The sequence below is a fragment of the Lissotriton vulgaris genome, chromosome 9, assembly GCF_964263255.1.
Source record: "Lissotriton vulgaris chromosome 9, aLisVul1.2, whole genome shotgun sequence".
Taxonomy (NCBI): Eukaryota; Metazoa; Chordata; class Amphibia; order Caudata; family Salamandridae; genus Lissotriton; species Lissotriton vulgaris.
The window spans coordinates 598,324,954-598,345,973 of NC_141697.1; the positions used below are offsets into that span (position 1 = coordinate 598,324,954).

At 40.6% G+C, this 21,020-nt stretch overlaps 1 protein-coding gene across 1 annotated transcript in view; it reads right to left on the minus strand.

The window, feature by feature from the left end:
- The window catches only part of CCDC175 (coiled-coil domain containing 175), a 406,581-nt gene that overhangs the window by 201,653 nt on the left and 183,908 nt on the right, over positions 1-21,020 (minus strand). The window contains exon 5 of the mRNA XM_086938208.1: positions 17,595-17,823. Coding sequence (XP_086794334.1) covers positions 17,595-17,823 — 229 coding nt within the window. The remainder of the gene's footprint in view (positions 1-17,594; positions 17,824-21,020) is intronic.

Sequence of the window (21,020 nt, forward strand, 5' to 3'; positions counted from 1 at the left end):
CTCCCCACTTCTGTTCGCCTTGGAAGTGGAGTCATTAGCCTGCACAGCGATATCTGGAGAGGCATATCGGGGAATTCAGGTGGGGGAACTACAGCTTCAAATAGAGCTGTATGTGGATGACCTCCTTCTATTCTTAAATGATGCAGAAGACGATCTGCCGGGAGCAAAGGCTATGATGGAGCGCTTTGGCTTCTTTTCGGGGCTAGGAGTGAACTGGCTGAAGTACAAACTATTCAGCTTGGTGAGGGATGGGAGGCCCCCCTGAACTTGGGGAACCTGAGGTGGGAACCCCACTGCTTCCGCTATTTGGGAGTCCACATATTCCACTCTTTGGAGGATGTGAAGGAAGGCAATATAGGGAGGGCGCTCCTCTCGCTTAAAGGAACTATGGCTTTCTGGAGGAGACTTCCCCTCTCGGTGATGGGTCGCATCTCTCTATTTAAAATGATGGCTCTTCCTCTGCTGCTTTACTTCTTTGTAACACTCCCGATTTGGATATCAGTGGCCTGGTTCCCAGAGCTGGACTTCATATGGGGGGCAGGACGCAGACGGGTAGCCCTTAATACGTTAAAGCGGCCCACATTGGGGGGAGGCATGGCAATGCCTGACATGGAGGCCTACTACTTAGCAGGACAACTGCAGAGGTTCACATATGGGTGGCGGGAAGCAGGGAACCGGACAGGGACTTGCCTTCTTTCACTCCGGACAGGACTGCTGTGGTCCAAACCCTGTTAAGGACGGTCAGGCCTCAACAGATCTGCAGCAATGAACATAGAGTGATAAACCATTGCCGGGGCAGATGCCTGCAGAAAACCAGAACAAGGCGCCCATATTCTCCAGAAATGGCGCTGCCGCTGTTGGAAGCCCTTCCCCATGGAGAACAGTGGCAGGGCCTGGATGATTGGGTTGAAGCAGGAGTGACGAAGGTTGGGGATCTTTTCTGGGACGGGGAGCTTCTCTCCTTTGAGGACTTCAGCACTGACTGGGACATACCTCAGGGGCATTTTCTACTATACAGGGTGGTCACAGGAGCGATGAGTCGACATTGGGGACGGGGGACGACAGAACCGCCACAACACATCACATGCGAATACATAAGCTTGGCGGGTGGAACCATCAAGGCTTGCCTCTATAGAGCCATAGGGCGAGACTCCATACAACCTTTGGACGGACTAAGACACAAATGGGGGGACGACATTGACAGGCCACTAGACGACAAGGACTGGGATGACAATATCTTAGAACGAACTGCCAAAGTATCTCAAAACGCCCTGTTTAGCCTAATAAGTTTCTATGTATCCATCAAGCTTATCTAACTCCAGAACATATTAACCGCTACTTTGATGGCGCAGACGCTCGATGCCTGAGGTGTCATGAGCAGGGGGAGACTTTAGTGCATATGGTGTGGAGCTGTGCCTCCTTAATGCAGTACTGGCAGGAAGTGACACAGATGACAGCGACGGTGACGGAGAGGCTGGTCCCCTACACACCTGCTCACGTACCGCTCTATTTGTTTCCACACACTGCCAAAACTAAAACCACAGCTAGGTTCCAGGACCTGGCATTTATCCTGGCGAAACGAGAAATAACCAGTAGCTGGAAGAAACCGGAGGGCCTCAACGTGCACAGATGGAAACAAGAACTGGTGAAATGGGCGGGTTGTGAGGGCAGAGTCCTACTTAGGAATACACAGCGTGGAGTAGGCAAGCCGGAACAAGCCCAGGCATGGGAGGCTTGGATTGCGGACTTAACAAGGGATGGCAGGGAATCGGAGGCTTCCACCCCAGACAGACCCCCATATGTAGAGAACCCACAGGGACCAGATTAGGACAGAACAACTCAGTAGAGTCAGAGGACTGGGAGAGTTCCACGGCATTGACACACATAGGAAGAAAGGGGTTTGAGATGGAAGATCCCGGCACAGCAGCATTACCCACACCTCGAGCGCAGGAGAGTCTACTAACTGAGCTAAATAGTAGTTGAGAGGAGACAGCAGTGCAGGGAGGGAGGAGGAGGGGGAGGTTTAGTTATTGTTGGGAGAGAGGGGAGGGGGGAATTTCTTGTATATATGCTGTACTGATATTAGATAGTAATGTGACCGTTATAGCCAAACATTTGCGAATGGGCCCAAGTAAGGGTAACGACAAATGCAGTTGCTCAGTTGCGTTTCTTTTTTCTTTTCTATTGTACATTGACAACCTGGAAAGGGTTATGCAATGACATTTGTTTACAAAAAAATAGTGTTACTGGTGGTGGTCAGTGGGGCGCAAAGAGCAGGCCAGGCATTGCAAACAGGCTTGCTGGAGCTTCACAGTGGCCGTCCACGAGGGCGAACAGTGCTTGCTGTGGGAAGAGAGAGGCTTGAGACAGCTAGCACTGATTATCAGTGCAAGCGGCGCGGTTCAGGTTGCATACGGGCCCATTTGAGGTTGAAAAGAACCCAAAAGTATGAATTTGGAGCAAGCTGAGCCACACCAAGGGTCCTGGACCTGAGAGGCACTTCGTGTGAGTCAGGAACTCATTGAAGAAGGGTCCAGGAGCTGTGGGGAGCTGTTATGTCCCTGAGGCTCAGATCAAGAAGCCAGCAAACTAGCTCTTTGAGACACTCAGGAGTCCTGGGTTCAAGATGGGTTGCAGGCCCAGTTGTACTTCCCAAGGCAAGAGAGCAGCAGGCAGAAGGTAAGTATAGCAAGGCAGAAGCTACTTCAGAGTAACAGTCCAGCAGAGTGGCAGTCCTTTCAGCAGCACAGCAACCCCTCTTCCTGGCCTACAAGTGTACTGAAGAGGTGGTGTCTGAGGTCCTTCTTTTATTCACTGGTGCCCTGGTTCTGGAAGGTGGGTGAAGCTTATAGACAGTGTCTTTGAAGTTCATGGCATTCCCTGTCTCCCCTGCCCTGGCTCAAAGCTGGCACAGTGTAGAGTTGGTAAGCCCTTTGTGTGGAGACAGGACACAGTCTATTCAGGTGTAAGTGAGGCTGGGCCCAGGTGTTCACTCTCACCCCACCAGTGATGGCCCATCCAGTCACACCTAGGCTCCCATTGTGTGTGGCTGTCTAGGAGAAACACACAAAGCCCATCTGTTAACTACACTCAGTCATGTGACCAGAGACAGACTGCAGGCACAAAATGGCTAAAGCAAGAAAATGCCAACTTTCTCGCTGATCCTCTTGTAAAGCACTCTGATACCTGCGGGTCTTGCCAGCACTAGATAAAACTTTTCAAATAAATAAATAAAAGTCAGTGTGAATTGGGGGGTTTGGCTATTACCTACAACCCCTTGGGCCTTAGACAATTGTATACACAAAACAAAATCAGGTGTTTGTGAGAGTTAAACACATCTTTACTTATGCATGAAGTACATTTTACTCAATAATCATGACCTCAAATTTGCTGCGCTGTGTTGCTTGACATGAAGGGAGCAGCAGAGCACCATATTTTCAACGATATGGCTATCTCCTCCCCTTTCCCTTGCGCGGATTACAACTGCTGTGCGCCATGCACACACCTTAGCGCTGCAGCACTAGGGTGTGTGCATGATTCCAGCATAAGTTTTGTAGAGGAAGGGTAGCCTTCCTGTACAAAATACTATGCTCGACACAAGGGAAAGATTTTCCCACTTTGTAGGCGTGCTGCACAGTGCAGCACGCATGCAAAGTCGGAAAAGGAAGGAGAAATGAAAGCATTTCTCCTTCCTTGCGACTAGTTGAAAAGGGTGCAGTTTTCTCGCGCCAAACCCAATCTACTGTTTTAGTAAATTGGGTTTAGCATGGGAACGCCCATGCTCCACCCTTGGTACACCCCATTGCACAAAGTAACGCGAAGCAGCGCAATGCGCTGCTTCACATTACTTTTACGCTATTTCCAGCGAGAAACAAGTTTAGTGCTGGAAAGTAAATTACAAAAAAAGATTTTGTGTCGTTTTGCGTCACTTTTGTGACGCAAACACAGCGCAAAAGTTTAGTAAATCTCCCCCTTGGTGTGGACAATCCACATTCAACTCGATGATATACAGTGAAAAATATTTGAAAAACATGTATGAAATATTGAAAAATAAGTCAAATATACATTGTGATAATGCAAACTTTTTACATGAACTAGGCTAAAATTGCATCTTCACAAATTCAAGATTTTACAAGACTAGAGCATTACATTAACATAAAGTACTATTAGTACTGTAACATATAAAGGGTCCAGCAGGATCTAATTTATTTATTTATTTGAAAAGTTTTATATAACGCTGGCTGGACTCTGAGGTATCAGAGCGCTTTACAAGAGGATTAGCGAGTTACACGTTACATAGTTACATCAATTAAATCAAAGAATCACGGAGGGAAGAGGAGGGGGAGGGGGAGGGAAGGAAACACAACGGGGGAATGAGGAAAACAATGACAGATGACCGGCTGGGTAGGTGACAGCCGAGGGGGTGAAACCAGGGCCAAACTCCTCTACAGCTGCATATGACTGCTCCACCGAGCATCGGCCAGGGTTGCTCGTGCACTGAGGTAAGTACAGTTTTGGTATCAGCCCAGGGGACATCGTCAAAAGTCCATCAAAAGTTCCATCAAAGTTCCACCGGGCATGGGCCCTGTTGATTCAGCTCCGTGGTGTGTACAATGCTCAAGGTTTCAGTCCGGGGGGCATCGTCATAAATCAAATTGGTAGCACCCATCCCGGAGTTACTGGGAGGCCTTAGACTTACTGTAGGGTTGATTTGCACTTGATAGCAATGCTTCCAGAGGGCAGGCCAGGACAGCCATCTTAAGGTCAGGCATATAGAGTGTGTAGGACAGGGGTTTTAGGGCACTCAGCTATTGCCCCAAGCAATTCTCTCAGTGTGAGCATCCTGGGACAGGTTTCTGAGCATCACCTCTCTTTAGTCAGACTAGCTTGAATCCAGTGGTTCAAAGTATGGGACCCACGTCTGGGCATATCCTTCCCACGCAGACTGGACAGCAGAGGGTAAACAGCTTCTCAAAGCATCTTAGACCAAAGAAAACCCATATGAGAGTGAAAGATGCAAGTAGGTGTGTCTGTAAGAGAGAGTCTGTGCAAAGATTCTTAGAAAGAAAGAAATATTAACAGTTCATAGGATCAACATAATTAGAGAGATACGGAGTGAAAGAAGGGGTGGAATATGGTTCAAGGAAAAAGAAAGTGGGACTGAGTCTTATAAAAAGGGGAAAAAGCAAGATGACAATTAGAGATCACAGAAAGAGAATCTGTCAAATAAACCTGGAGGAGAGAAAAAGTGACTAAAAATAAATATGACTAGAAGACAGATCAAATGAAAGAAAAATAGTAAGACAGACCCACAGGAAGGGAGGATAAAATAGTGTCTTGTTGAAAAAGAAATTTTAAACATAGCCCAGGAGATGGAGCGAGTTTGAAATAGATTCTCAACATAAAAAGAGAAGGCAGAAGAGGAACCCACAGATTCATGGAAAGAAAGTGTAAATAAAGGACCAAATAAAGGGAAAATAAAAGAGACTGACTGCAAAAGGGTAAAAGAAAGACTTGAAGAAAGAAGAAACGTAAAAAAATGATTCACAGCAAGCAAAATGCAGTGCAAGGATGAAAGTTAAGGAAGGAGGGACATATACAAATTCAAAAGACCATAGATTTAGAAACAGCAAAAGTGTCTCTCAAAAGACAGATAGGTGGGATACAGAAAAGTTAATGGCAAGAGAGCCCCACATAGAGAAATGGTAAAAGAAAGACCATCAGAAAAAGAAAGAGTAACAGAGAGACTCCCAGAGAGAGACTCTCACAAAGAGCAATGGTAAAAATGAGAGCACCACAAAGAAAAAAGGTGGTAAAAGATAGCTACACAAATACCAAGCATTTACAATGCAACAGTCACGCCTTTACAAAAGTTAGAGCTATTGGCATTGTAAATGACAAACTTTTTATTGATGTGTTGGTTTTGAAAACAGATAAATAAATGGCATGGTCATTTACAATGGCAATAGCTTACTCTCTCAAATATGCGAGGCCTATTGCATTTGCACCCACCCACACTCACTCACTCACATAGATGTGTTGGTGGTGGATCTGGCAGATGTGGTGGTGGTGGTGAATGTGGTGGTGGTAGTGAATGTGGTGATGGGGTGTATGTGGTGGTGGATGTGGTGGTGGATGTGGTGGTGGTGGATGTGGTGGATGTGGTGGTGGTGGATGTGGTGGATGTGGATGTTGTGGATGTGGTGGTGGTGGATGTGGTGGTGGATGTGGTGGTGGAGGATGTGGTGGTGGTGGATGTGGTGGTGGTGGTGAATGTGGTAGTGGTGGGTGTGGGTGTGGGTGTGGTGGTGGAGGATGTGGTGGTGGAGGATGTGGTGGTGGAGGATGTGGTGGTGGTGGATGTGGTGGTGGATGTGGTGGATGTGGAAAACCCGGAAGGGAGAGCACAGCGCTCTAACCACTGTGAGCTGGAGAGTCAAGGGTCACCCAGTCCTTACAAAGCAGAGAGTGTCCCTCCAACCAAACCCAACCGATGATGATGAATCGCCAGCCCCACCGCGTAGAAACTCATTCATCACCGGAACTAGCAACATTGATTTACTTTCAGGGTGTGCTGTCCACAGCACAGACTACGTTTCAATTAATCAGAGAAAAACAACATCCCTGTCTGGCTAAATCCCAATACTGAATTTGGAAAAAAAGGCCATTAGATCAAAACGCCTTTGTAACTTGTGTTAGCACTTCAACCAATGGCTGAGACGTACATGAATGTCCAAAGAGCGACTTGGGTAGTATTGGCCTGTGATGTCGATATAAATGGACGTACTGTTTACTGGGGGTGTCCACTTTAGCTGGGAATGGGGAAGCTTTCAGTTGATGAAAGAGGTTGAAGATGTCTTTGTGTATTCGAATAGCGACCCCTATCGGACAAAAAATTGCCAGATGCGAATATCCAGTTTTCTTCAGGTCTCATGTCATCCGTGCATGTGCATGACGCATCACAAATGTACCTCTCGTTTAACCCGGGCAGGAAGTACCCAATTTGGGAGCAGTTTTAATCGCAGGTCGAACCAAACTGCACACCTCTGTCCCTTTGAGATAAATTACGGAGAGGGATCAGAAAACCAAAATAAGGCACTTCATTCCTTACAGAGCCACCATACGGCACAAGCAGACACATAGCTGGCTATGAGAGCAGTAGGGCTAAAGATGTATGCACACCAACGCTATTTAGAAAGGAGAGTCCTTCTGATTTTAGCAAAATGCGGTGCTATATATCAGCTTTTCTAATCTCTTTCCCCTTTATTAGTCATCATAAACGGTAAATTGACAAATAGAGTTAATCTACTTCGAATTCCAAAATCACCTTAACGGGTGTTCCCGGATGCCAGGGTGTGTTATAATGCAAGGAAGTATTGGCCTGGATTCACTTATCTGAAAGTGAGATGCTGTAACAATTGGATCTCCTGCGCACTCTTTGGGGTGCAGTAGCCGGCAGCGATACATGTAGACAAAAAAAAGAAGCTTTCAAATGAAACTGTGATAAGGATTAAGAACCAACGCAAATTATAATAAGTCTCTCTGTGTTGGAACTGTTGGGTCAAGGCCACTACAAGAAAAGGTTTTGTTAAATAAAATGTCTACAAGTTATAGTCTTATGATTAGAAATAACAAGAACAGAAACGATAACAAGCATAATTTGATTTTATGAACAAAATCCAGACAACATGACTAGAATAGTTTGTCATGTATTCTTTTGGTAGACGATTGAACGTGCTAATATGAAACAAAATGGGAATATAAAATACAATTTTAGAAACAAAACATACAATGATCTAACATTTGTGATGATTCATCTAGAATTGACACAATATTAATTTAACTAGGAGGAAAGCCACTTCGATGGGGGCCACTAGCACCTCCAATAAATAATCTCTTATAACAACTTCATATAAAGCTTCATGTGACTGCAATAGGCTTGGGTATGGATTTTCCAACCATCAGTATAAAAAGAGACAGCCTATTAACTTCTTCAATATAAAACGAAAAGTAACTAGGAGCCCATGTGACCCTATACCTGTGAAACATTGTACTGTTTAGTGAAAGTAAACCTTTTCTGGAAAGAATAACAAAGTACAATGAGACAACAGGAACAATTCCAAATTTAAGGCCTAAAATTTGCAAAGCATGTATGTGATTATCTTCTTTAGTTCTCATTTAGAAGCTGGTAGATGGCTGGCAATCACGATAAGGACATTTTTGAGCTTGCAGTATTAAATCAATAATAGTCATTACAAAAAAGTCTTACACTGTTAATGCCACTATATACCACCCGCTAAATGTTGCTGTTAGAAGGATGCGAAATAGCAGGCAGTAAACTCAAATACACCAAGTTATCACCAACTTTCCACAAAACCACTAAACAAACCAGTAATTAATAATACCACTACAATCATCAGCATGTTATGAATGCATTTTTGGGGGCGTGGCTTCATCACAGCTGTGAGCTATTTTTCATCACATACCTACAATTTTGTCATCAGACTGCTGCTTTTAATCTCCACATGAAGCAGAATACTTTTGGAACACAACCGCATTCATAGGTGACAGCTTAATGCCCTCTTTAAAGCTCCAGCAGTGCCTGTCATCTTATCTGCTCACATGAGGTGTTTAGTAAACTGAGCACAGTTTTGTGCTAATGGCATAACCTTTTTACCCTAAATCCCTCATACATCTCTCTGCTATTCTGTGTGCTGGGAAGTTTCATTTTCAACAATTTATCTCTATAAGTCTGCATTTCTATTTTCTGAAGCACTGCAATAGACTGCAGTGGGAAGTTTCATTTTCAACAATTTATCTATTCAAGTCAGCATTTCTATTTTCTGAAGCATTGCAATAGACTGTGGTGTGAAACTGTTTTAACCGAACTTTAACTGCAGCTCATATGGAAATAATTCCCTTTATTTCATAATTTATATTTATGTATGGGGAAAACTAGGAATTAAAAATTACACACCTCTGGCATGGCACACTCTCCTAAAAACTCTTTTCTTTACTGGAATACAATATGGAACATCCCAATATCTTATCTCAAGATTCTCATTCATCGTCCTCCTAAGTCTCTGCAATTTCTTCTGAGCAACCCTCTAAAATGCCAACCACAGCTCCACTAACAGCAAACAAAAGGCCAGATAAAGACCCCCTGTCACCTTTTAAACCCATTTCCTCAGTCTATATGGAGCTCCTTTTAGATTTTATCTGAGCCATGAAACCCTATATGGGGGAAACTAATACAAAACGTCAGTGACTGGATGACAAATGGTCCTTGATGGAAAATAGAGATGCGAACATAGAACATCAGATGCTTTCTATTCAAGATACTGCTCAAGATGTTACGCACCTCAAAGCGGAAGTGTCATAGCTTAAGAAAGTTACTGAAGATTAAGAAAATCGCAATAGGCGCAATAATCTCCACGTTTAAAGTCTTACAGTGGAAACAGAGGGTTCTCAACCTATTTCCTTTTTCCAAAATTTTCTCCCAAAAGTTTTGAACATGTCTGAATTCACTAAGCTTAACATACAACATACCAATAGACTTGGTCATCGATGTACCTCCTCATCACACGAACCTTGGGGTGTCAGAATATTTTTTCTGGAATATAAGGATCTTCTCACAGTTATCAAAGCAGCGAAAACAAAAGGACATATTACTTGTCAGGAAATCCATTATATTTTGTTCAAGATCTGGCTAAAGCTACAGCAGACAGATGGAAATACATTTCTAGTTACATTCCCTTGGAGCCAGATTCAATCTTTTCCATCCATGCGTCTTTAAAGTAACTTACAATAACAAATAACAACGTACGAAGATCCCTCCATGCTGCAGAAATGTATTGACAACTGTAAAATAGAAACAATGGACACTTCTAAATACCCCTTCACTTGAAGGCTTCATATAACTTTCTTATTTATGTTTCACCTTGTTGTTGCTGTATTTTTTAATACCTAGGTTAACCTACTATTTAACTTCATATTTGTTTAGTCTTTCAAACTATATATTTGTATAAGATAATAATGTATATCTTTTTCTTAACTTCTTAGGTACCCTCTTTTTGTGTAGTGTCCAGAAAATCCTCCTATTTTTATACTCAGATCTGTGGTTTGGATGTCTCCCCCTCCGGCTGCCTTTAGAACCCGGTTGTTGTCATCTTTCCTTTTGTGGTTGCAGCACTTCCCATTTGTTTGTCCTGGTATTTGGTATGTCTTTTTTCTTATTTTGTTTCTGTCAACATCCTTATTTCTTATATCCTTTTCATGTTTTCTTATCTCTATCTGCATTTCCTTTTCTTTCCTTCTATTTTCATACTGTCTTCTCGGTTTTCTCGCTTCTATATTTCGTATTCTTCATCTTGCTCCTTCTCTTTCAATGTGTTATTTTCTGTTATGTTTCTCTCTCTGCTAAGAAATGCGTCGTTTCATTTTTTACTCTATTAAACAATTTGCGTAATCGTTATTCTTTACGTACATAGTATGCTAATTTAACTGCAATTTTTTACTCATGACTTTACGCATTATTACTTGGAATGTAAAAGGGTTAGGTTCACCTATTAAACGACAAAGAGTTATTACTCATTTAGCCACACTCATTTAGCCAAATTAAATACTGATATTGCTTTGTTACAGAAAATTCATGTTACTTAATTGGAGACCAAAAAACTTGCTAGACATTGGGTGGGATATGCAGTTGGAGTTGTAATCCTGTGTAGAAAATCCTTGGATGTTACCTTGCTATCACAAGAATCAGATCAAGAAGGCCAGTGGTTTCTCGTAAGATTACAAGTGAACAAATTACCAATATCTGTTTTTAATATTTATGTATCCCACACATCCTGATAAAATATTTTGGCCCTCAATTACACCCAAACTGATGTCTATTTCTGACACTACTTCATTTTTGTTGGGGATTGTAATCTGGTAATGGATCCTTTTTTATATCCCTCCTCCGAGTCTTCTTTTGTCCCTACTTACATTAACAGACAATTCAACGCAGCCATCAAACAAAGATCCCTTATTGATTCTGGAGAATTTGCAACCCCTTTTTACAAGAATATTCTTTTTCCTCGCCTGAACATTTCTCTCAAAATAGGATTGATCGCCTTTTTGTTTCTAAACCATTATCTCAACACATTTTACGAGTGAGATATGCATCATTTTAATTTCTGATAATGTGCCAGTAATTCTATATCTAGACCTCCTGCCCCCCAAAGTTAGACTTTGGTTCTTCAATACTTCTCTTTTATTGGATATCTCTTTCACACAATGTTTTGATACTTTTATAACATAATTTCTTTACTTTGCATGAATCTCCAGACTTATCATTTCCAATTATTTGGTATACATTCAAAGCTACTTCTATAAATGTTATCTTTACTTATGTTTTCACCAAAAAGAACATCAGATTTAAATAAACATAATAAATCCTTAGAATGGTCCTACTTCGTATCCAAAACTAAGACTTGTTAAGATAATTTAATTAAGGCAACATTTGATGTCAATAAACTCTCCACAGAAGAGGCTAATTCTTATCCCCTTACATCTTGTTTCAGATACGATGGTGGTCAAATTAAAGCAGGTAAACTCTTAGCAAATTATCTTAATATTAAAAAATTAGCTAACTAAAATAGAAACTACTTTAAGAGAGGATTCCATGACTCTTTTAAGAGACAATGATGTCCTTAATGAATTTACTAAATGCTATCAAAATCTTTATCCGCCTGAATTAGATATTCTACAATCTGATATTAACTCATATCTTTCTGCTATCTGTAAGGAATTCGATGTAACTTCTGATTTTTCTTCCCTTGATTCTTATATCACAACTTATGATATTTGTACTGCCATTAACTCTATTAAAAAAGGTAAAGCTCCTGGGCCTGGTGGTTTTCCTATTGAATTCTACCTTCATTTCTCCAAACAGTTGATCTCTAAATTACATCGATTATTTACTTTCTTTACTTCTTCCAATTCTGCTACTGAGACATTTTAAGAAGCCATATTTGCCTTATACCAAACGATAATAAAGATCATAAGTCTTGCAAAAATTATAGACCTATTTCCTTAGTTAATTCTGATAAGAGTTTTGCCAAGATTCTTGATCCTCTCCTCGCCAATTTAATTGGTCATGAACAAGCTGGTTTTGTTAAAGCTAGATAACTCTCTGATAATACCAGGCATTTCTTAGATGTTCTGAGTAAATCTAAAGCTTATAAATACTCTTTAGCAGCCATTTCCTCGGATGCTGAGAAAGCTTTTGATTGGATACACTTGATATTTTCATTCTCTTTACTTTCATAGCTTGGTTTTTGGGAAAAGTTTGTAAACGTATTCTCTCTTTATATTCTTCTCCATCCGCATTTATATTTGTCAATGGGCTAATTTCCTCTCCTTTTCTTTTACACAAAGGTGTATGACAAGGCTGACCCCTATCGCCTTTTCTTTTTATTCTGACTCTTGAACCTTTTCTATCTAAAATTCGACAAAATAGTGCCATACAAGGATTCAAATATGAAGATAAACAAATTAAATTTTCAGTCTACACTAACGATATTCTTCTTTATATGGCCTCTCCTAATTCGTCTCTACAACCCTTCTTAAATGCAGTTTCCAATTTTGCCTCACTTTCATGTTATAAGCTTAATTCTGACAAATGTGAAATCCTCCCACTTCACAAATGGTGTATCAAACATGATTTTCTACCTTCAGGATTTTTTTGTAGCTTGACAAAATTTAAATATTTGGGCCTCTGGTCTACTACTTCTATAAAAGACACTATATCACTCAACACTACTACTTTACTGTCTATTTTATCTACCATACTTCACAATGGAATCAGCTATTTCTCTCCTGGAGGGGTAGGTTAGATTCTATTTAGATGATGTTAGTCCACATCCTTCTTTTCTATCTTTATGTAATTCTAATTAACTTTCCCAGTTCTAATTAAAAAAAATTGGGCAAAGATATACAAAGGCAAAAGCAGCAAGGATGAGTTAAATTTACTCATTTTCAGTCTTATCAAAAGCTTTCTTTTTAAAACAGTCGATATATTTTCAAGATGGACCAACCACAATTCCATCTCCCTTATGGTCACAATTGGAGTTAACTTTTATTCAACCATTCTCCTTTGCAGAATTTATGTCCTGTACGCAACACTCTTCTTCCATGCCTCTTCCTATTCTCAAAAATTCTTGCAGAATATTACGTCCTTTTTATATTTTTTTTCTTTCACCTCTAGATCAATTCCTTCAATCCTTGATCTGGTATAATACATTCATTACAATTAATAAAAAACCTATCTTTTGGAAAGCCTGGAGAGATAAAGGTCTATTATGGACTCATCCATTCATACATAACCACTCACCTATCTCTTTTTCGCAGGATCAATCCATCTTTCATTTCCCCCTTTCATATCCTCACAAATTTCAGTCTCTGGCCTCTTCTAATTCTACCACATACCTTTCACTTTATTCATTTCCCATTTCCCCTCTTCCTATTTCACCTATACCAACATTACTGCTAACTGCCCCTACTGTTTCTCATATGTATACCAACTTTACCTCCCCCAGTTGATAGACAAAAATCAACCCCTAGAATTACAATTGGAAGCAGATCTTCACACCTCTTTCCTATTACCGTTTGGAACAAACTATGGTTTGAAATTCACAAGACATCACGTGCTGCCAACACAACTCAAACACTCTTTTTTATTTATAACCACCTTCTAATCACTCCTGCTTCTTTGCACAAACTTGATAGCACAACTCCATCGTCTTGTTGGTCCTGTACGCCATCAGTTTCAGATAATAAACATATTTATTTGAATGTCCCACCAATATTGGTTACAAGTATGGAAACCAATTAACTCTATTTTTCATACACATATATCATTCTCCTGTACTAATTTATTTCAGGTAGTCTTTCTGATGATTGGCATTGTTGTACTTTTAATATACAGATTGTAGACTTAATAATTGCAGTTGCATTCCAACAGATTACTAATAATTGGAAGAATGCGCTACATATCTCTTTTCAAGCATGGTGGTATGGATTGTGCTATAATCATAGACAAGATACAGCATATACCGTCCCAATGTCTCTAAATTTTAAACAAAAGTCTCTCTGGTCTTCAGTAACCCCTTTTTTAGATACTTCCGTTATAAAGACTTTTATACATCAACCCTTAAATGATGAAGTATCTAAACATCCTTGAATATATTATTGTTCTTATAAGAGCTTCCATTCTAATAGTAGTATGTTTTGCTTTTTTGTAAATCCACTACTGTTTAAAATTATGCTAATTTCATTACATGAGAAGTGCTTTTAATTTTGCCCTATTTTCTTTTTCCCTCCCCCTTATCATGTTTTCTACATATAATTGCAAATATTTTCCTGTTCCATCTTATTATTATTCAAGCGTTTTCAGTACATTGTTATTATATACTATTGTGAACCTGCTTTTTGTTTTTTCTCTTTTTCCTACTTAATAAACTTTACTTTTAAAACTTAAAAAAATAAAAACATTACAGAATGTCATGATGTCACTTAGGCCCTTATTACACACCTCTTTAACCTGCGTACATTTCTCCAGGTAAGAGCTGTAGACATTTGTGGCAAAACCTGTGGGACTCCGTTAATAAAGATTGAAACTATTTTAATAAATTTCAGGGGTGTGGAATTTAATAAAATATCTACTTGTCCATGGGGCAGGTTACTTCATAAATCTACTTGTCCTGTATCAAAATCCACTTGTCCCTTTGGTGCCATGCAGTGCGGCAACAAATTATGGCAGCAATCTCATTATATAAGATCTCTGATATAGCCTCTCTGATTATGACAAGGTTCATACCATAGTAGTTTTCGAATACTTGCAATCCTCTTATGTTGCCACATTTCTGCAGATCTACATACTGGGGCTAAAGGTAGTTGTAAGCAATAGTTCCAGTGTTACAATGCCCTCTTGAGTCTGTGCAAACCTACTAACTTGCATGTTTTAAGGGTTTTTAACAACTCTTCTCTAACCCTTTCCCATACTGAGAAATGTTGGAAATGTACTCCTGACAATGGCAGACGTAGACCTTCTTCCTGAGTTGGGGATAAAGTGGTTGGAGGGAAAGTGAACTTGCAAAGACTCAGATTTTCGCATGAGCAAATAAACACATGCATATCTGCTCAAGCAGTTCACAAATATTTTCTAGTACTATTTCTTGTACTACCGAAATTCTTGAAAATTCACGAAAGCCGCTTAGCTGCACTTAATGCAAGGACATATACCATAGGTGCACTTTTGAGAATTTCTTTAATAATTGGGCCCCTAATTTGGTCTGGCGTTGACCATGACCTTTTGTGTTTATTAAAATTCTCGCTCTCTTTCTCTTTGTATTGGCTGGCTTCACTGGGAGTGACAGCATTCTGCTCTGTCACAAGGAAAAATATCGGCACCCAAAGTAGTTTTGTTTAGTGCCGGTAACTACTGTGGTGGTGTGTGCTTTTTTAGACAACATTTTCTTTGCTTTCACCAATAGTCAAGTCAAGTCAAGTCACATAATTTATATAGCGCGCTACATACCCAGAGGGTCTCAAGGCGCTTGAAGAAGGGTGGGGGATTACTTGTCGAATATCCAAGTTTTAAGTTCCTTTCTGAATGCTAGGTGGTTCTGAGTGAGGCGAAGGTGAGTGGGAAGTGAGTTCCAGGTTTTAGCCGCTAGGTAGGAGAAGGATCTTCCTCCCATGGTGGTTTTGTTGATGCGAGGTACAGCAGCAAGGGCTTGGTTGGAAGAGCGTAGCTGGCGGGAGGGGGTGTAGAAGGAAAGTCGTGTGTTGAGGTATTCGGGTCCAAGTTCGTAAAGTGCTTTGTGTGCGTGGGTTAGGAGGCGGAATGTTATCCTCTTATTGACGGGGAGCCAGTGGAGGTTTTTCAGGTGACCGGAAATGTGGTCTTTACGCGGGATGTCTAGTATGAGTCTGGCTGATGCGTTCTGGATGCGTTGGAGTTTTTTCTGGAGTTTTGCGGTGGTTCCGGCGTATAGGGTGTTTCCGTAGTCCAGGCGGCTTGTAACCAGTGCGCGGGTGACCGTTTTCCTAGTTTCGGTGGGGATCCAGCGAAATGTTTTTTTGAGCATGCGAAGAATGTTGAAACAGGATGATGAAACGGCGTTGACTTGTCTGCTCATCAAGAGTGAGGAGTCCAGGATGACGCCCAGGTTCCGTGCGTGGTCCGTCGGGATGGGTGCTTTTCCAAGGGCCTCTGGCCACCAAGAGTCGTCCCAGGTGGAGGGGGAGGTACCTAAGATAAGGACTTCTGTTTTGTCTGAGTTCAGTTTCAGACGGCTGTGTTTCATCCACTCGGCTACTTCTTTCATTCCTTCATGTAGGTTGGTTTTGGCGGTGTTAGGGTCTTTGGTGAGTGAGAGGATCAGTTGAGTGTCATCAGCGTAGGAGATGATGTTGAGGTTGTGTTGGCGTGCAATGGCCGCGAGGGGGCTCATGTATACGTTGAAGAGGTTTTTTACAAAAACCATGCCAAAACAATTCACACATTGACAAAACTAAAAAGCTGATCGGCAATTTCAGACCTACTGGCTTTGCCGATTGTTTATTTTTGTTTCCCATAACCCTATTGAAACTGGTTACACTGATTTTCAATATGAATATTTTTGGGAAATACTAGCATGCATTAACACATGTTACTAAATGATGCTACAAAGAAACGGTAACTGAAATTTTACAGTAGTTTAGCAAAATGTTTTTTTTCCTGCTTTCATTTTTTGTGAACATTTTTATTTTGAAAGCAATGAATCCAATCTTGCTTACATGCTTCTGCAAATATTTGCATCAAATCAGAGACCATTCTGGGAGCATTATACATAGCCTCATATTGCTAAACTTTGAAAACGTGTGTACACATTTTTATGCTGGAACAACTGTCAGTAGTGCAATCGGAGCTTACAACATTTACCTAGAGCGCTCACCCTAATAACAAAGGCTTTCAATTAACTAACCACAAATTCAAGTTTGAACAGCATTAACATATGGACAAAAATATTACTTTAACTGCAGACAGCGCCCTTCCCTGATCCAAAATGTGGTACTGAAAACTGTCAGCCAACGGGTTTGTGCTGCAGGGGGTTGGGTCTACTTGTCCTAAGGACAAAATGCACATGAAAACTTGTAGCCCTTGACCCCAAACACTTTGTCCCGGGTGTTGGGCTAAAGGAATTCAACATCCCTGATAAATGTATATTTTGCCTTTATTACAGTCAATGCCTTAACAGTCGAAATGACACCTACCATTTGGACAGGAATGAAGAAGGAATGAGTACCACTCACATTGTCCTCATATTTGTCATTCCTCCCTTTCTGAAATATGTTCTCTTAGAGTCCCATTTAAATTCACATGCATTCACGCATGTACCTATGAACGTACATGCTAATTAACAGGAGTGTGAAGGCATAAGCTCACAAACAGTACATAACACACACACCACAATCTCAATGATACATATTTCTCTACAACAGTATAGGATATGCCTGATAACACTAATTTGTAATGCATGATTTTAAGTGTTGTACCCCTTTACCTCTTTATTAAGTTTCTCTATTTCTTTGGCGTGCTGCTTCTTTTCCAGAGCCAAGTCTTCTTCCAAGTCATGAAGGCACAATGCCAAGTCACTGACTGCCAGTTTGGCATCTCTTGATTTGCTGTAGGTCTCATTCAAATCAATATTCTTATCAGCTTTATTTGCCATATGAACATTTAGTTGCTGCACAACTTCTTCATGTCGTTCCCACATCTTTTTCACACGGTCACTGGTAGACAAAAAACATAAACTTGTAGGAATTATTCATAAATATGGTTCTAGGAATAGGTACAATACTATGGAGATAGCAGCAAAAATAATTGGGAAAATCCATTAAAAGAATTGGAAACGAAATGGGGTTAGTAGACCACAAAAACACATGATGGGCTATATGGGAGAATATTATTGACAGAAACATTGGTATATATATATATATATATATATATATATATATATATATCAATATACATGCCCCCGATAATTCTGAATGTTGTATGTGACCGTTGAATGTCAATTGGTTATTAATTTCCAATTTACGCCTTTATTATGGCTTTTTGTATCATATTTGACACGACTTTATTTGCAACATTGTAATTAGTATTTACTTGGGACTTTGTTTACTTTTCTTGACCTTACACTCCCTCGAGCACCACCCCTCCCCCCCCTTTTTCTTTCCTTCCCACCTTGGAGCTTGTAATTTTATGTGATTGTTAATTGGCAAATTGTTTTGGTATTGATTAATAAATGACAATACCGCAAATAACCTTTGCTAGCAGTTCAAAGAGAGCACCAGACAATGAACCAAGCACTGCCCCAGTGGGCGTTTATGCCCCTTAGCATTCTGGTACTCGTTGTTCTCTCAATTTTACACCCAGTGGTTGCTGCCAATGCCCCCAATTTTGCGAAAGTCTTACTCAAGAGGGTTGATGCACAATCTGGAAAACCGCTACATTGTTCATTCTTTGTCATTGGAACACAAACCTCACCGTTCCATTTGGCAAAATTGGGGTTCCAATTGCCGGATCTGTTTAAGCGCAGGAGGGCGTTTCTGCGACCGAGCCAGGCCGCTAACATTCCAACGTAAAGGGTTGCCCCAAGGTAGAAACGCCACACACGGTGAGTGTTAACAACTTTAATTCCTGACCTCAATGGTACAATATCCATGACGACAACGAGTACCAGAATGCTAAGGGCCATACACGTCCACTGGGGCGGTGCTTGGTTCATTATCAGGTGCTCTCTTTGGACTGCTAGCCGCTCCCCCTGCATTTTCTCCACCCGTGAGCAAGGACACTTGGATGTTTGAAACACGTAGGGCTGGGAAGATCGAATTTAAGATGCCGTCATGGATATTGCACCATTGAGGTCTGGAATTAAAGATGTTAACGCTCACCGTGTGTGGCGTCTCTACCTTGGGGCAACTCTTTACGTTGGAATGAATATATATATATATATGTATATATATATATGTATATATATATATATATATATATATATATATATATATATATATATATATATATATATATATATATATATTTATGTCAAACACGATGCCCAAAAGCCTTTGAGAAGGCACTCGAGTGCGCCCTCACCATTCGGCATTTCAATGCAGGGCACCTCAAAGCTCCAAAGTTTATAATTAGTGCCAATACGTTTAAAGGCTCAGCTCCTCTTATTTATGGGCAGCTCCTCAAATGTAACACTGAAGCCTCACTTCTTTAATGCCTTATGGGAATCGTGGTTCCAATTGTAAGTACTGTATTTCTTTTAGTAAATTAAAGTGCACGTTTGAAAAATAAAAGCATTTCTCTGGTCCTTTAGTAGGATTCGGTGCTTTGTGATGAGCCATTTTCGCATCTGGGACGCTGTGCTTTCCAGAGTCGATTTATTCGGCTCTACAGCCTCTCTTCGTTCGAGATGGTGCCCTCTCCATGGTGCCCTCTCCATGGAAGGACAGCCATAATCAAAATGTTGTCAAACAAGATGCCCAAAATCATTTGAGAAGGCACTCGAGTGCACCCTCACCATTCGGCATTTCAATACAGCGCACCTCAAAGCTCCAAAGTTTATAATTAGTGTCAACACATTTCTAGGCTCAGCGCCTCTTCTTTATGGGCAGCTCCTGAAACGTAACACTGGAGACTCACTTTCTTGTTGTTTCTGGCAATTTTATTTCCAACATGGCCTCCAATGGGCGTTGCTCAGTGCAAAATATGTTAATGCCTTATGGCACTAATTGTGAACTTTGGAGCTTTGAGGTGCGCAGCACTGAAATGAAGAATGGTGAGGGCGCAGTCGAGTGCCTTCTCAAATGCTTTTGGGCATCCTGTTGGACAATATTTTAGGTTTAAACCTATAATAACTGATAAAACCCCACCAGAAGGGAAATAGCCCTCACCAGTGTAAACATATAAATACTGAAATAAAACCTGCACAACCATAAACTAAATGCCATTCAAAGAAAGGAAAAAGAGAGTGAAACAGTCATTTTATTTCTTCCTTAAGGGGTCAATACAATGTAACTTTGTTATAAAAGGTAGCAGTAAGAAAGACTGTGCTAACATTATTCTGCTTGAATTTTGTTGTTTAGGGATGTCACTAAACTAATGTTTCTTCTTCCTTTTTTCAGTTTTGTTGTCTTTGGTCTAAAGATACATGGGTTAGAAGCATATTTTAGGTGTTGTTTATTTAATTTATAAACTTTAGAGAATCAGGAAATATCAAAATCATATTTGATTTATTGGCTACGTTTGAGTCCTTCACTGATAGGAAAAGTGTAGGTTTCATACGAATATTTCCCAATATGTAACATTACATTTACCCACAGAGAATGGGTAAATACCCTTGATAGATCAGCCCCCTTTTCTAGTGCATCAGTGTTTGATAGTAGGTGAATTGCCAAACACCCCAGGCTTTAAACATTTAATGCAAGTTATAGTGACAGGTATATGTGAAAAGAGTGCAGTCACAAAGCATCTGGGATACTGGTGAAAACATGACACCAGACTTTTGGAAAACATGGCAAGCAGTGTCACTTGGAATGCTCCTACAAAAAGTTCTTACCAAGTTCAACAAAGATTGGAGTGATTTTGTTTGTATTTGCAGTGATTCAACTACGTTTATGAAAAAGTTTGGTTTGACACTCAAAATCGATACCTGAGCAGAAGTGCTTCCCTGTAAGAGATTCTTGCCACTTGGTAGAGGGTATGCTGAAAGCATCTTTGCAATCTTCAGAGTTAATGAAGAATACTATTGACTTTTTAGTCCATTCTGGTGCACTGTTTTGCTATGCACAGAAATTAAAACGCAAATGTTGTGCTTTGTGTTGCATCAAAGACAGAGTCATCCCAATTGTGTTACTTAGCTGGTGGTTCTCAGTCCTAGAGGCCATGAATGCTATATTATCCATGTTGCAACCGTTTA